The following is a 15332-nucleotide window of genomic DNA, read 5'->3' as shown; positions in this document are numbered from 1 at the left end:
GCCAGTGTTTGTGTTTGCTCAACTAGTGACTTCAACAATTGTAACTTCATTGCCAATTACACGAACAATTTCGAAAGGAATTGTAATTGGTAAACCTTTGGAGTCTGGTGGGAGTGGTTCAAAGCCAAAAGACGTAACTGAAAAATCTGCTTCGAAAGACAAAGGCAAATCAATTCTTGTGGAAAAATCTAAAGAAGAAAAGAAGGCTGAGGCTGAAGCTGAAGTGGAGAAAATGAGGCTTATTCAAAGCATCGTGACTCAGAGAGCTGGTGATCCAAAGGGCATGGATAAAGGTGATCCAGCAAAACAATACAACTAAGAAACAATCGAAGCCGCAATTGCCTTTAATCACATGTACTCGTTTGAAAAGAAGCCAAAACAGAGTTATGTGGTTACAAACACTGATGCGTTCCAGTTGGATTTCCCTATTAATGAGATGATGTTTATCATGCCTCAATTTAAAGCAGAAGGGAATTTCAAAGAAAAGGATGAAGGAACCCATATGAAGATTCGATTTCATGCAGTTCTTGGCAAAGCTCCTGAGGATGTTTGGTCCTTGATAAAGATTAAGAAGGTCATAAGCATAAAAAGGGATGTTATTTTTGAAAACAAAATCTAAAACATCAACTATATTGTGGCCAGAGTGAATGGAAAAACACACGAATTCACCATTGCAGATTTTCCTCTGATGAACTTGTATGATCTTATACAAGTTGCATTGCTACTTACAGACAAATCTTTTTCTTATCTGCAAAACTCTGATCCTGAGGAATTCAAACTTGCAGTTGCTCACATCAAAATTTTCATTGAGAATTACTATGAGTGCTTTGCACTGACTGATGTGGATCTGGCTACTGCGAAGGGGATGGAAGTTAAAGTTCCAATGGTTGTTTCTTTGAATCAGACTAAGTTAAAGAAGTATGCTGATGGGGAAATATGTTTAAAGCCATTTGGTATAGTTTTTGGTGGAAAAGATAAGGCTGGTAAAGCGAAGAGGTTTTTGTTTCAAGCTTATGAAGTGGAGAGATATTATACATCTCAGTATACAAACCTGATTGTTCGTATGAACCACTGCAAAAAGAACAATGAAGGAGACAAGAAGGAATTGAAGAAAATAATTTCATGGTACACTGAACTTCAAAGAGTTTTGCTGTACTCCATAGCCTTGCTTACAAACTGAAGACTTCGACTTTGATTACAAAGGGGGAGATTGTTAGGGTCGAATTGTTGTAATAGTCGAAGTTTGTATTTGGAGTCTTCGAATGTTTTTGTAATGTATTTTACTAGGGCATAATATTTGAAGATTAATGTTTTAGTCCTTAGTATATTTTTTGTACGCTTTCTTCTCCTATAAATAGGAGTGGTTACTAGGTTCTTAGTAACGAAGTTTTTACAGAATATTCATTGTACTCTGTAAACTTTGCAAAAGCATAATACGAGCCAAACATATTATATTTACATTCAGTGTTCAAATCTCACACTCATACTTTGAATTCATTCTCTAATTCATTCAATACTTGATTCTGTAAATCATCAGTACATGGCGTCCGCACTAGTGTTTTAGGCTTAATATATCATAGATATGGACCTTAGGAAGGATTAGGAAGGGTGTTGCATCACAAAATCCAGCCAAACACACCAAGAGAGGTGTGTGCGGCCGCACACTAGTGTGTGCGGCCAAGCCATCCGCACAGCCAGCAGCAAACCCCTCCAGCCTCGCACTCAACCCTATATAAAGTGGAGGACCCCCTTCCATTCACTTTTGGCTGCATCCTTTCTCTCTCTATACTTTCTCTCACTAGAAAACCACTCAAGAACACATAGAAGACTCCCAAAACGTGAAGAACACCATCATTTAGCTTGTCATAGAGGTAAAACACTTGAATCCAAGCCTCAAACTCATAATGTTCTTCATGTTCTTCATCCTATGAAGGAGTGCGGCCACACACCTTCATCAGGTGGCCGCACACATTCATAATACCCTCCAAAGTGAGAGTAAGGCCACAAAATCGACACATGGGATTCAAGCAAGGAGTGTACGGCCGCACACCCCTATATACGGTCGCACACACACCCTGTACGGCCGCACACTCTAGTGTGCAGCCTCACTCACAAGTCTGGCCGCATACCCCAGTCGCACACTCACCTTTATGGCCATACACACACCCTAATACTCATATTTGGCCTTAAACTTGCATATATCATTGGGTATAGAACATGGGACACTTAGTCTTAGAGATTCCAAGCCCTTAGGAGGAATTTCCCATCATGTTTAGTCATGAAACACCTTAGCTCTAACTTATATATGTGTCACCATATATTTAATAGGGCTACGTATGTTCAAAGCATCTGTTGACGCTTGACACTCATATGAATCGCATACTCGAACCCTACAATAAACGGTGAGTTCATACCCCTTAATGAACATTTTTAAATGTTTTTACATGTTTTAGGGGGGGATACAAGTAAAATTCTACATGTTTTTATTATCAAGCCATATGTGATTTACCAATTATTATAAAAAAAATGGATTTTTACACTTTTAGCTGCTTACCAATAAAACTGTTTAAGTTGACTATCAAATACATTTTTAAGATTTAAATTGTTGTCACTTGTTTTTACTATTATGCAATTGTTATGATACTGTACATGACGTCCTCCACCCCAGAACGTATTCCACCGTTATCGGTTTTGGGGTGTGACAAATTGGTATCAGAGCCAGGTTTATAGTGAATCAAGTATATCAATGTATAAAAAGATATACGAACTATAAACACTTCGGGACTAAAACACTCTGACCAAGAATATATACTTATAAATACTAAAATATTTAATTAAGTATATATATATATACACACACACACACTCACCACTACAAAAGGTTCAATATCATACTAGAACAGAACAAAAATATTAAGATTGTTGAATAGCACAATTAAGCTTAGAGACATATAGTCACATCTGGGTGGATGTAGCCCGATCAACTACATTTTTCCAGGAGTGACTAGCATGTGCCTAAGAGTGATTGTGGTGTTGCAACAAGTCTAAAAACTTACCAACACTACCACAAGAACGTTAGAACAAGAATACTATAGGAGTATTCTGCATTCTACTAACTATGTATGTGATAACTAAAAGGGGTCGTTAGTGGTAGGACAATGGTTGCTAAGTGGATACACCACGGTTACATGTAACTAGGGCGTTATAGACTCAGAATCTGTGGCCTTTGCTTCATTTCCTGTTCTTGTTTGACTGGGGATCTGAAGTTAGGGTTGCTTATTCGAAGGACTATCCTGCTCCGGTTACATGTAATTGGTATGCACTATGCAAGTATTGGGTCGACCAGTAACGATCCATCTCATAAGTATCCTAGATAAGTACGTATATTAACCTTTCTCTCCCCATTCTCACGTTGATATCATGGCTGGCTTCCACTACCCCGACGATCCGTGTTATCCAAACCAGGGCAATGGAGGATGGCTCGATGAGGAGCCAGAAGATGATCACCCGATCCCTTTGGATGATCATCACGCAGAAGGCTTTTCGAATAGCTCCAACTCCGAGCCAGAAGTTAACAACCTACCCCCTGAAGCTCCTAACCCCAACCCCCGTCTGACATTTCAAGGTCCCACTCCCATGTGGGCAATAACCTTGAACCGATGGAGCGATGAGCAGGGTCAGCCCTCACCTTTCAATGGAGACCGAAGTTTCTACAACATAAGCGAGGGAGGTTCAGCGGACCGAGTCTTGCCCATCATGGTCCGAAGGATTGCCAGGAACGTCAAACAAGGTCAAGTTGCCATTGGCCGAGTTGTGGAAGTGGATGCCAACTCTAATCTCAACACTATTCGCATCCGCCAACTTGAAGAAGCTATGGATAGGACAAGGAGGACCAATGAGGCTCTGAAGCAACAGCTAGCTGCATCTCGAGCCGAAGTTAGGGAACTCCGAGCACGCCAACGGGCTCATGAGCGACATCTTTTAGAAGTTGTACGCCAACTGGCCGACTTGAGGATTCACCCAAGGGGTACCCGTCGCCAGTAGAAGATGTCAACTCATCCCTCTTTTGTTTAAAGGATCAGCCTTTCCTTTTACACTTTCAATAGGACACTTGTCTGTAAACATTTCCTAACTATGAAAATACCCTAACTGAACTCCTAGGCTGCCAACGTTTTCCCTTATGGTTTGATGTAAGACCTACTACTACGTCATTTTTTCCTGAACTCATTTTACATCATGAATACCAGTAATATTGGCAGTTAACTATTTTGTTGTTATGACTCTCTCTCTGATTATTGGTCTATGTTGATTTAGTCCATGACACCCTCTTGTCATACTTGCAATAGACTCTTACTATTGTCATCATCCCTATTAACTTTCAGTGAAAGATGCCTCCTCGAAAGCGCCCAAACAGAGGCAGACCAGTGACTCAAACTCCACCTCCACCTCCTCCTCCTCCGCAGTTCGATCCAGTGTTGTTTCAAACAGCTGTGACCGCAGATGTGACGGCAGCCATGGCCCAAATGAATTCTGGCGATGCTAGTGGAGCCGGAATGGGCACCAACTCCAGACATGGTGAAATTCCCTCACGTACACAAGGGTGTACTTATAAAGATTTCATGAACTGCAAGCCCACATTTTTCAATGGGACCGGAGGAATCCTTGCTCTGTCCCAATGGATCGAAAGAGCTGAAGCTGTTTTCGAAATGTGCTCATGCCCCGAAGAAAGCAAAATCAAGTTCGTTGTTGCCACCTTTACCGAAAGGGCCCTGACATGGTGGAATGGCCATGTCAACTCACTCTCTTTAGTGACAGCCAATGCCATGGGATGGGATACACTGAAGGACCTGCTGAGAAAGGAGTACTGCCCTAGAGGGGAGGTTCAGAAGCTTGAAGAGGAACTTTGGAACCTCAAGATGAAGGGAACAGACATAGTGGCTTATATGGCCAGGTTCTGCGACCTGGTGGCTATGTGTCCTAACATGATCCCTTCTGAGAACAAGAAAATCGAGCGATACATCTGGGGTTTAGTGCCCCCGTATCAAGGAAATGTTCTATCCTCCCATCCTGCAACCTTTGACAGCGCCAAGGAGTTGGCCCACAGGTTAATTGATCATGAAACTTCTTCCACTCCAGCAACAGCAACCACAACTACCACTGCACCACCCAAATCAACTGACAAAAAGAGAAAGTGTTGGGATCAGAAGAAGGGAAAGAAAACTCAAACCTCCTTCAAAGACCAACAAATCGTGGCTGTCCATGTTGCCACCACTCCTGCTACCCCTACACTAGCAAAAACTTATGTTGGGAACCTGCCCAAGTGTCCCAAGGAACAGGAAGACTACTCGCTATTGGCCACAACGAAGCAGTAGCGGATCCCGCAGTAGTCACGGGTACGTTCCTTCTCAACAACTCTTATGCCTGTGTCTTATTCGATAGTGGTGCAGAAAGAAGCTTCATAAACCAAAACTTTAAACACTTACTTAAACAATCCCCACAACCACTAAAAGAAACATTCGTCGTAGAAATGGCTAACGGAAAGACCGAAAGCTCTAACGAAATTTACATAAGTTGTACCCTCACATTAGATGATCATTCTCCCAATAGATCTCATACCAGTCTCGATCAAGAGTTTCGATGTCATTGTTGGCATGGACTGGTTGAGTCTTCATCGCGCTGATATTCTATGTTTCGACAAAGCCATCCGCCTAAATCCACCAAATCATGAAACTTTGTTAATCTACGGAGACAAACCCGGTACGAGCCTTCGTATCATCTCAAGTATTCAAGCCCAGAAATACTTGCGTAAGGAATATCGTGCCTTCCTTGCACACGTCATCTACACAAGCCAGAAAGCGAGAGATCCAAAAGACATTCATGTTGTATGCGATTTCCCTGACGTCTTTCCAGAAGACCTTCCAGGTTTACCTCCCAAACGTCAGGTTGAGTTCAGAATCAACCTAGTCCCAGGAGCTACCCCCGTAGCTAAGTCGCCCTATCGTTTAGCGCCTGCAGAGATGCAAGAACTATCTGGCCAACTTAACGAGCTGCTCAGCAAGCGCTTTATAAGACCAAGCTTCTCACCCTGGGGAGCTCTGGTCTTGTTCGTAAAGAAGAAGGACGGATCGTTCCGTATGTGCATCGATTATAGGGAACTTAACAAACTCACGATCAAAAATCGCTACCCTCTCCCTCGTATAGACGACCTATTCGACCAACTGCAAGGGGCGAGTTAGTTCTCCAAGATTGATCTTAGGTCCGGGTATCACCAGTTACAAGTACTTGAGGAGGATGTTCCAAAGACAGCCTTCCGGACTCGTTACGGGCACTACGAGTTTGTACTGATGCCCTTTGGACTGACTAACGCACCCGCAATATTCATGGACTTGATGAATAGGGTGTGTCAGCCATACTTAGATCAGTTCGTCATCGTCTTTATTGATGATATACTCGTCTACTCTCGGAGCGAGGAAGAACACAGGAATCATCTACGACGAGTCCTAGAAACCATGCGATCGGAGAAGTTATACGCAAAGTTATCTAAGTGTGAATTTTGGATCCGAAGAGTTGAATTCTTAGGACACGTGGTTAGTGAGGAAGGAATCCACGTGGACCCATCCAAGATTAAAGCTATCGAGAACTGGTCAGCACCGAAGACGCCTACAGAAATTCGTCAATTTCTGGGCCTCGCTGGCTACTACCGCAAATTCATTCAGAACTTCTCTCGGATTGCAAAACCCCTTACCACATTGACATAGAAAGGCGTAACATTTGACTGGGAAGAGAAACAGGAGAAGGCATTCCAGACCCTGAAGCGAGCTCTATGCACCGCACCGGTATTATCCCTTCCCGAAGGGACAGAAGATTTTATGGTATACTGCGATGCATCGAACCAAGGGCTGGGTTGTGTCTTGATGCAACGAGGAAAGGTCATCGCCTATGCCTCAAGACGGATGAAGACACATGAGGTTAATTACACCACTCATGACCTCGAGTTAGGGGCGGTTGTATTCGCTCTAAAGATCTGGAGACATTACTTATATGAAACGAAGAGCATAATATACACTGATCATAAAAGCCTCCAACACATATTGAACCAGAAAGAGCTCAACATGAGACAACGACGATGGGTCGAACTACTCAATGATTACGACTGTGAGATTCGTTATCACCCGGGGAAAGCCAATGTAGTAGCAGACGCCCTAAGTAGAAAAGAGTATTCCGGTCGAAGAGTCAAGTCATTGACAATGACTATCCATTCGCACCTATCCGCACAGATTAAGGAGGCTCATCTCGAAGCCTTAAAGCCTGAGAATGTGGCGGGAGAATCCCTATATGGAATGGATAAGAACTTGGAGGTCAAGGGTGACAAAGCCTATTATCTTATGGACCGAATCTGGATTCCGCACCACGGTGGTTTCAGAGACTTGGTCTTGAATCCATTCACCCAGGTTCAGATAAGATGTATCTAGATCTCAAAAAGCTATACTGGTGGCCTAACATGAAAGCGGAGATTGCTACTTTCGTGAGTAAGTGCCTTACTTGCGCAAAGGTCAAGGTTGAATACCAGAAGCCATCAGGTCTCCTCCAACAACCGGAGATACCGGAGTGGAAGTGGGAGTGGATCACTATGGATTTCATAACCAAGTCTGCACACTTCCTACCCATCAAAGAAATAGATAAGATAGAGAAACTCACAAGAACATACATTAAGGAGATAGTACGACATCATGGTGTCCCTGTATCTATTATCTCTGATAGAGATAGTAGGTTTACTTCGAGATTTTGGCGATCACTGCAAAAAGCATTAGGGACGAGGCTGGACATGAGTACAGCCTACCATCCGCAGACTGACGGACAAAGTGAGAGGACGATCCAAACCTTAGAGGATATGTTGCGAGCCTGTGTGATTGACTTTGGTAAGGCGTGGGATACACACTTACCCCTTGTGGAGTTTTCCTACAACAATAGTTATCATACGAGCATCAAGGCAGCTCTATTTGAAGCCCTCTACAGCCGGAAGTGCAGATCCCCTCTGTGCTGGGCTGAGGTGGGTGACACTCAGTTAGCCAAAGGACGAGTTCCTGATAGCGCCCTCACGGGTCCGGATGTCATTCGAGAAACGACCGAGAAAATTGTACAGATTCACGAATGATTAAAAGCCGTTAGGGATCGACAAAAAAGCTACGCAGACAAACGAAGATAACCTTTGGAATTCCAGGTGGGAGACCGAGTCCTTTTGAAAGTCTCACCCTGGAAGGGCACGATACGCTTTGGAAAGCGAGGAAAGCTGAACCCAAGGTACATAGGGCCTTTCGAGATTCTCGCCAGAATAGGCCCCGTAGCTTACAAACTCAACCTACCCCACGAGCTTAGTAACATACATCCTACCTTCCACGTATTGAACTTGAAAAAGTGCCTATCCGACGAGACTCTTGTAATTCCACTCGACGAGATCGAAATCAACGAGAGTCTCAACTTCGTGGAAGAACCTGTGCAAATTATGGATCGAGAAGTCAAGCGAACGAAGCAAAATCGCATCCCAATTGTAAATGTTCGCTGGAATGCCAAGCGAGGACCGGAGTTCACTTGGGAGCGCAAGGATCAAATGAAACATAAATATCCTCATCTTTTTGCTTAGTTAATATGTAATAACTTAGTTGCTTGAACTATAATTTCGGGACGAAATTCCCCTATCGGGGGGAGGATGTGACAACTTGACACTTTTGCGCTGAGAAATCGATCCATATATCTATAAGTGGCTTGAATTTAGCATCTTTTAATAGTATATGGAGTCCGCACTAGTGTTTTAGGCTTAATATATCATAGATATGGACCTTAGGAAGGATTAGGAAGGGTGTTGCATCACAAAATCCAGCCAAACACACCAAGAGAGGTGTGTGCGGCCAAGCCAGCCGCACATCCAACAGCAAACCCCTCCAGCCTCACACTCAACCCTATATAAAGTGGAGGACCCCCTTCCATTCACTTTTGGCTGCATCTTTTCTCTCTCTATACTTTCTCTCACTAGAAAACCACTCAAGAACACATAGAAGGCTCCCAAAACGTGAAGAACACCATCATTTAGCTTGTCATAGAGGTAAAACACTTGAATCCAAGCCTCAAACTCATAATGTTCTTCATGTTCTTCATCCTATGAAGGAGTGCGGCCGCACACCTTCATCAGGTGGCCTCACACACTCATAATACCCTCCAAAGTGAGAGTAAGGCCACAAAATCGACACATGGGATTCAAGCAAGGAGTGTACGGCCGCACACCCCTGTGTACGGCCGCACACACACCCTGTACGGCCGCACACTCTAGTGTGCAGCCTCACTCACAAGTCTGGCCGCATACCCCAGCCGCATACTCACCTTTATGGCCATACACACACCCTAATACTCATATTTGGCCTTAAACTTGCATATATCATTGGGTATAGAACATGGGACACTTATTCTTAGAGATTCCAAGCCCTTAGGAGGAATTTCCCATCATGTTTAGTCATGAAACACCTTAGCTCTAACTTATATATGTGTCACCATATATTTAATAGGGCTACGTACGTTCAAAGCATCCGTTGACGCTTGACACTCATACGAATCGCATACTCGAACCCTACAATAAACGGTGAGTTCATACCCCTTAATGAACATTTTTAAATGTTTTTACATGTTTTAGGGGGGGGGGGGGAATACAAGAAAAATTCTACATGTTTTTATTATCAAGTCATATGTGATTTACCAATTATTATAAAAAAATGGATTTTTACACTTCTAACTGCTTACCAATAAAACTGTTTGAGTTGACTATCAAATACATTTTTAAGATTTAAATTGTTGTCACTTGTTTTTACTATTATGCAATTGTTATGATACTGTACATGACATCCTCCACCCCAGAACGTATTCCGCCATTATCGGTTTTGGGGTGTGACAAAAGCTAACCACTGCGACCATTCTACTGTCGGACGTGTTCTAGCGTCGTTAGGAGGAGGAGCTTTCGGGACCAAAGACGACTGTGAACGGCTGTCACCACCCTTCATCTGCCGTTTCTCCTCCTATGTCGCCATCCGTAGCTGTAACACGGCAGTTGTCGGTGTTAATCCGGCTGCCCCTCGCCTTCTTTCCATTATGTAGCAACTATCGCCACGGTTACTGTCGACGAAGCCTAGGCTGCTGAGGACCGACGTCGTGGATGTGTTGCTGGCATTCTCGAATGCGCCTTTTTCCTTTTCTGTTCTGCCGTCAGTCACACCACCGGTACCGCCAAGTGTTTACACCGCTAGCGTTGTTGTTGCCGCTGTTTCAAGTTGTTGTCGTTCGCTGTACGCCACCAGGTGGGTGTTTGTGTTCATACTTCGAGCAAGGATGTGTGTTATTTGCCGGAGAGCGCGGAAACCACCATGGTGGTTGTCGCCACTTCTTCTTTTATGCCACCATCAGCCACCGTGTGTGGGTGGCTCTGTGTGTGTATGTGTTTTAGTGTAACTTGTGTGAGATTTATTGTGTTATGTTGTATGTACATTGTTTGATCGGAAAACCGAAGAAATCCACCACCACCACCATAGGGTAGTGGCTGCCACCTTCTGTCGCCGTGTTGGGTGGCGGTGTGCATTTGTGTGTGACTGGATTGCTATTTGGGATGCTTGTACATGTTTTGGTCTAGAATCATAACCACCTCCACGAGGTGGTGGTTGCCGCCGTCGACCACCATCGCCCGAGGTGGCAGTGGGTGGTGTCCGGCCTAGTGAAACCTTAATTGACCTAAAAACTTAACCTTTGGACTAATTGGCACATGATTGGGTTGGAAACCCTAATTAGGGTTTAGAAAACCCTAATTTTATATACGTTAGTTTTGGAATTGTTGGGACCCACATTTTGGATCGTTGGATTGGAATTATGAATTAAGCCCGACCACATTGTATGGTTGACCTAGTAGAGTGATAGACTTAATGGATTAAGTCCTTGATGGGTTAAGTTTTCTTAATTAACCCTAATTGTCATTTTATGTGAAAACCCTGATTATGTTGGGTTTGCGTTGGGCTTTTCTATTGGGCTTAGATGTTTAGATTCTTGATAGGCCATCAAAGAACAAGTATATGTACTAAGATATTTGGATTGGCTTAAGGGTAAGGCTCATGTGTGGGGTTTGGTCCTAATTTGGAAAATTGGGACATATGTTGGGCCTTAGTTCATTGTTTGGCTTTTGGGCCTTCAGAGTGTGTGTTTGGGCCTTGGGCTGGGATCAAGCTAGGTTGGGGGTAAAGTAGTCTTTTTACCCCAAGCATGAACTTATGTTGATGTATTAGAACCCAATTATTAATTGGATATTGTTTTGATGTTGACAATTCGGGAATCTGTAATCCAGCAACTAGAGTTTTATTCGCGGGACTTCAACAGTGCGAGGTGAGCTACCTTCCCTGTATCAGTGGGTCGAAGGCATCAATGTCGGCCCACTAGTAGTTGTTATGGTAGAGATGATTGTCTTTGTAATAATTGCATGGTATGTCACTATCTGTTGAGATTTATGTGCTTGTTTGCTATGTTATTATGTGGTAGTTGTAAGGGGTGAAATAGACCCCATAACCGGTTGAAATAAAACCGGAAGGTAGGTCGGGCACCCAGATATGTCTGACAATATGTTTATGTATGTTATTATGTGGTAGTGGTAGGGGTGAAATAGACCCCGTAACCAGCTGAAATAAACTGGAGGGTAGGTCGGGCACCCGGATATGCTTGACAGGGTAGGTCGAGGACCCAATTATGCTTGACAGTATGCTTGTGTTGCATGTGGTATGTTGGGGAAATTCGCTAAGCTTTGTGCTTACGGTTTTCAGTTTGTGTTTCAGGTACTTCGGTTTTCAAACAAGGGAGCTCCGGATGATTGCAGGACATGCACCATATGTTTCCGCATTTTATAATTTATTATGATTTGAAATAATATAAAAAAGTGACAAATGTACAAACGTATAAACTTTATAGAAGTATTATGGTATTTTTTCCAATCCGTGCCCAAAATGAGACATAATGGTGAAGTTTAGTGACCACACATAAAAAAAAGTTTACTGATCATAACAAACGTTTATAAAACGTAATTGCTGCTTAATAAAACTAGCCTTATATTTACAACGAACTTCTTAGGGTTGCAACAAACGTTGCATCGGGATTTCAAGCTGTATGAAGTGTTATTTGGCGAGTATACAACTTAGGGGCTCATAGTAACAAGTGATGAAACTACAGGGGCCAATGGAAAAATTATAAACATTAAAAACTGTACGGTACAACTCAGTAATGCATGTCCAAATTCAATCGGAAAAATAATCCTCGCCGTATATCTATCGGCAGTAAAGATCGGAGGGGACGTATTTTGATCTGCGTGGATGGTTCGATCATCGCCATGGCGTCGTCTCTTTCTCCTTCTACTTCTCTGACCAATATTCCTTCTGACCCAGGCATATTCCCATTTCTTACTCCCTCTATACTAATATGGATTTTGATACATTTCATTTACCCATGCTTTCAGGGTTTTGTGATTCTATTCGTGGTTCTGTAAATTTCTCGTCTTATTGTGTTCTTCCATGCTTAATGATTTAGGGTTTATGGTGTTTGCACTTGTTTAACATTTGCCGCACAAGACTTGCGAGACTATCTCGTTAAAACCTACTCGTCCCCAAACCCTTATTGAAATTGCAGTGGTTTATTGATTTGGCAGAAAAGTAGCTGTGTGCTTATTTTGATCGTTGCAGATTGTTGATTGTTTTAGACTTTTAGTTTTACTCAGCGTGATTAGGTTTTCTTTTCTTTTTTAAGTATTTGACTAATAGTCAAACAATTACTTTCGTAACCAGTTGTTGCTATTTTCATGCTAAAGTCGAGTAATTGATATCGATCTTGTTTTTGAAATTGCAAAGAATCAACGCTATTTGCCGATTTTGGTCGTCGCAAATCGTTGATTGTGTTAATTTTATTTTGCTCAACATGATTAGGGTTTTATAAAGCATTTGACTAATAGTCAAACGACTATCTATTAAAACAATTTTGTTGCGATTTCCATGGGAAGACTGGCGTAATTGATATGAACATTGTCAAAAACTAATCGCCTGATTGTTCATTACTTGTAATCTAATTATCAAATTGTTTTTTCTTCCGAACGGTTGTAGCCCTAATTTTGGATCGAACAGAGTATTTTTCTTGAAACGATTCAGTTGATTACAATGTAGAACCCTAAATCTGGTCAGTGGTGAAAACCAATAACCCCTACTCATCTGATTATATTATCTAATATTTTCAGATCTGAAACTCAATGAACTTTGCATATACAACACTTAGATTCTTTACACAGTGTTATTATTATCTATTAATTTGAAGTTGTTTTTCAGGCGGGGAAGCAGTTCCTGTCCACATTGTTACTAATGCAAGCCAACTTCCATCTGAATTCTTACAACCATCTTCTGATAACAAATTGGTGATTGGTTTTGACTGTGAAGGTGTCGACCTCTGTAGAAATGGAACCTTGTGTATCATGCAGGTAAAATGCAATTCTCTGATTTCATCTTCTTATAAGTTATTCAACTTTGCTTTTGGTTAAATTTGTGTGTGGCTTTCTTTTCTGATCTTGCAGTTAGCCTTTCGAGATGCCATATATCTGGTTGATGCAATTGAAGGTGGAAATTCACTTATTGAAGCCTGTAAGCCTGCACTTGAATCTAGTCACATCACTAAAGTAATTCATGATTGCAAACGAGATAGTGAGGTCTATAATTTTGATATAATCCACTTCTAGCCTTTTTCACTCTCTCCACAAACATGTTTGTGTGATCTTTTTTGTTTCACTTGTATTTCTGTAGGCATTGTATTTTCAGTTCAACATCAAATTGCACAACGTTTTTGATACCCAGGTGAGTTCCTTTTAATTCTTCTTTTCTTCTTTCAGAAACGAAATTTGCTGAGTATTTTATGTTTTGAAAAAATACAGATTGCTTACAGTTTAATTGAAGAACAAGAAGGTGGGACAAAAGTCCCAGATGACTACATATCATTTGTTAGTCTGCTTGCTGATCCACGTTACTGTGGTGTATCGTATCTTGAGAAGGAAGAAGTTAGAGTTCTTCTGAGGAAGGTATGTGATTATTAATAATAAAATAATTGTGAAGGTTTAATGAGTGGAATGGAATTTATGAATCAGGACCCAAACTTCTGGAAATACAGACCATTGTCTGAATTGATGATACGTGCAGCTACAGATGATGTACGTTTTCTTCTGTACATATATGACAAGATGGTTGTAAAGATGAATGAAAAATCATTGTGGTATCTTGGTGTTCGTGGTAGTCTTTATTGTCGATGTTTCTGCATTTCTGATAACAATTATGCAGATTGGCCCCCTCTCCCTCCAGTTCCAGGTTTGTGAATTTACTAATTTGACCTTTTGCAATAGGTATTGATTGGTAAATAATGTTGCAGAGAATCTTGTGGTAAATGAAAATGATCTGGAGGAAGAAATCCTATCGGTTGTTGATGTTCCACCGGGGAAGATGGGGCTTGTTATTGGTAAAAGAGGAGCTTCCATTTTGGCTATTAAGCAGGCTTGCAAGTAATTATTATTATTATTATTTTTTTATATAATATAATTTGGGGTTATCGTTTTGTTAATTTTCCATTGATGAGTTGTTTTTGTTTGTGCTTTGCTTTTAGTGCGGAAATATTCATTGGGGGTGCTAAGGGACCACCAGACAAGGTCAGTAGTAAATAGTAAATACCACTTTTTTTTTTTCTTATTAAATAAAAAAGTTTCCTTTAATAATAGAGTTGTGATGTTGTTATATGAGTTATGTAGGTGTTTGTAATTGGGCCAGTGAGGCAAGTGAGGAAAGCGGAAGCCATTGTAAGGGGAAGGATGGTGGAAGTCTATTACTAAATTACTAAGCTCTTCTAAGATGCAAAATGTTCTGTAATCACTCACACTTGTCCTTCTTCATATACTTTGTAATAAGCCAACCAGCACTAGCCAAGTGGGAAGAATATGGTTACTTTGTGTTTCGTAATTGGGCATGATAATGGTTACTTTAGTGCTTTAACCCGAACTACCCCAATTTTTTTTTCTTTTTTTGGAAATATGCATTTTTAAACTCAATTTTGCTTAAATTCTCATCATCTTTTTGGTATGAAAATAACATGTTTTTATTTGGATTATTGAAATAACAAAGCCGAATCATAGATCACTTGATAACATTGTTTTCCAGTTCTTGAATCATGGTAGATACATGAAACTCAAGTTACATCCACAGATGTTTGTGGTTTGCATGTTGCTATAAACCGTATAGCATGAA

The 15332-nt window shown here is 41.5% G+C and overlaps 1 protein-coding gene across 1 annotated transcript; it reads left to right on the top strand.

Moving 5' to 3' along the window:
- Positions 1 to 12296: 12296 nt before the first annotated feature.
- Positions 12297 to 15086, top strand: LOC145091942 (3'-5' exonuclease domain-containing protein / K homology domain-containing protein / KH domain-containing protein). The gene is made up of 9 exons (XM_079029781.1): positions 12297 to 12455; positions 13383 to 13531; positions 13625 to 13756; positions 13851 to 13901; positions 13979 to 14122; positions 14189 to 14405; positions 14467 to 14596; positions 14698 to 14740; positions 14840 to 15086. Exons 1-9 carry the CDS (start codon positions 12299 to 12301, stop codon positions 14918 to 14920), a joined length of 1104 nt encoding a protein of 367 aa, XP_078885907.1. The 5' UTR covers positions 12297 to 12298; the 3' UTR covers positions 14921 to 15086.
- Positions 15087 to 15332: the final 246 nt, after the last annotated feature.

This window comes from Lactuca serriola, chromosome 3 (assembly GCF_051521515.1).
Source record: "Lactuca serriola cultivar US96UC23 chromosome 3, Lser_US96UC23_V15, whole genome shotgun sequence".
NCBI classification, from domain to species: domain Eukaryota; kingdom Viridiplantae; phylum Streptophyta; class Magnoliopsida; order Asterales; family Asteraceae; genus Lactuca; species Lactuca serriola.
The sequence above is the reverse complement of the archived record's forward strand: the minus strand, read 5'-3'. Positions and strand labels throughout refer to the sequence as shown.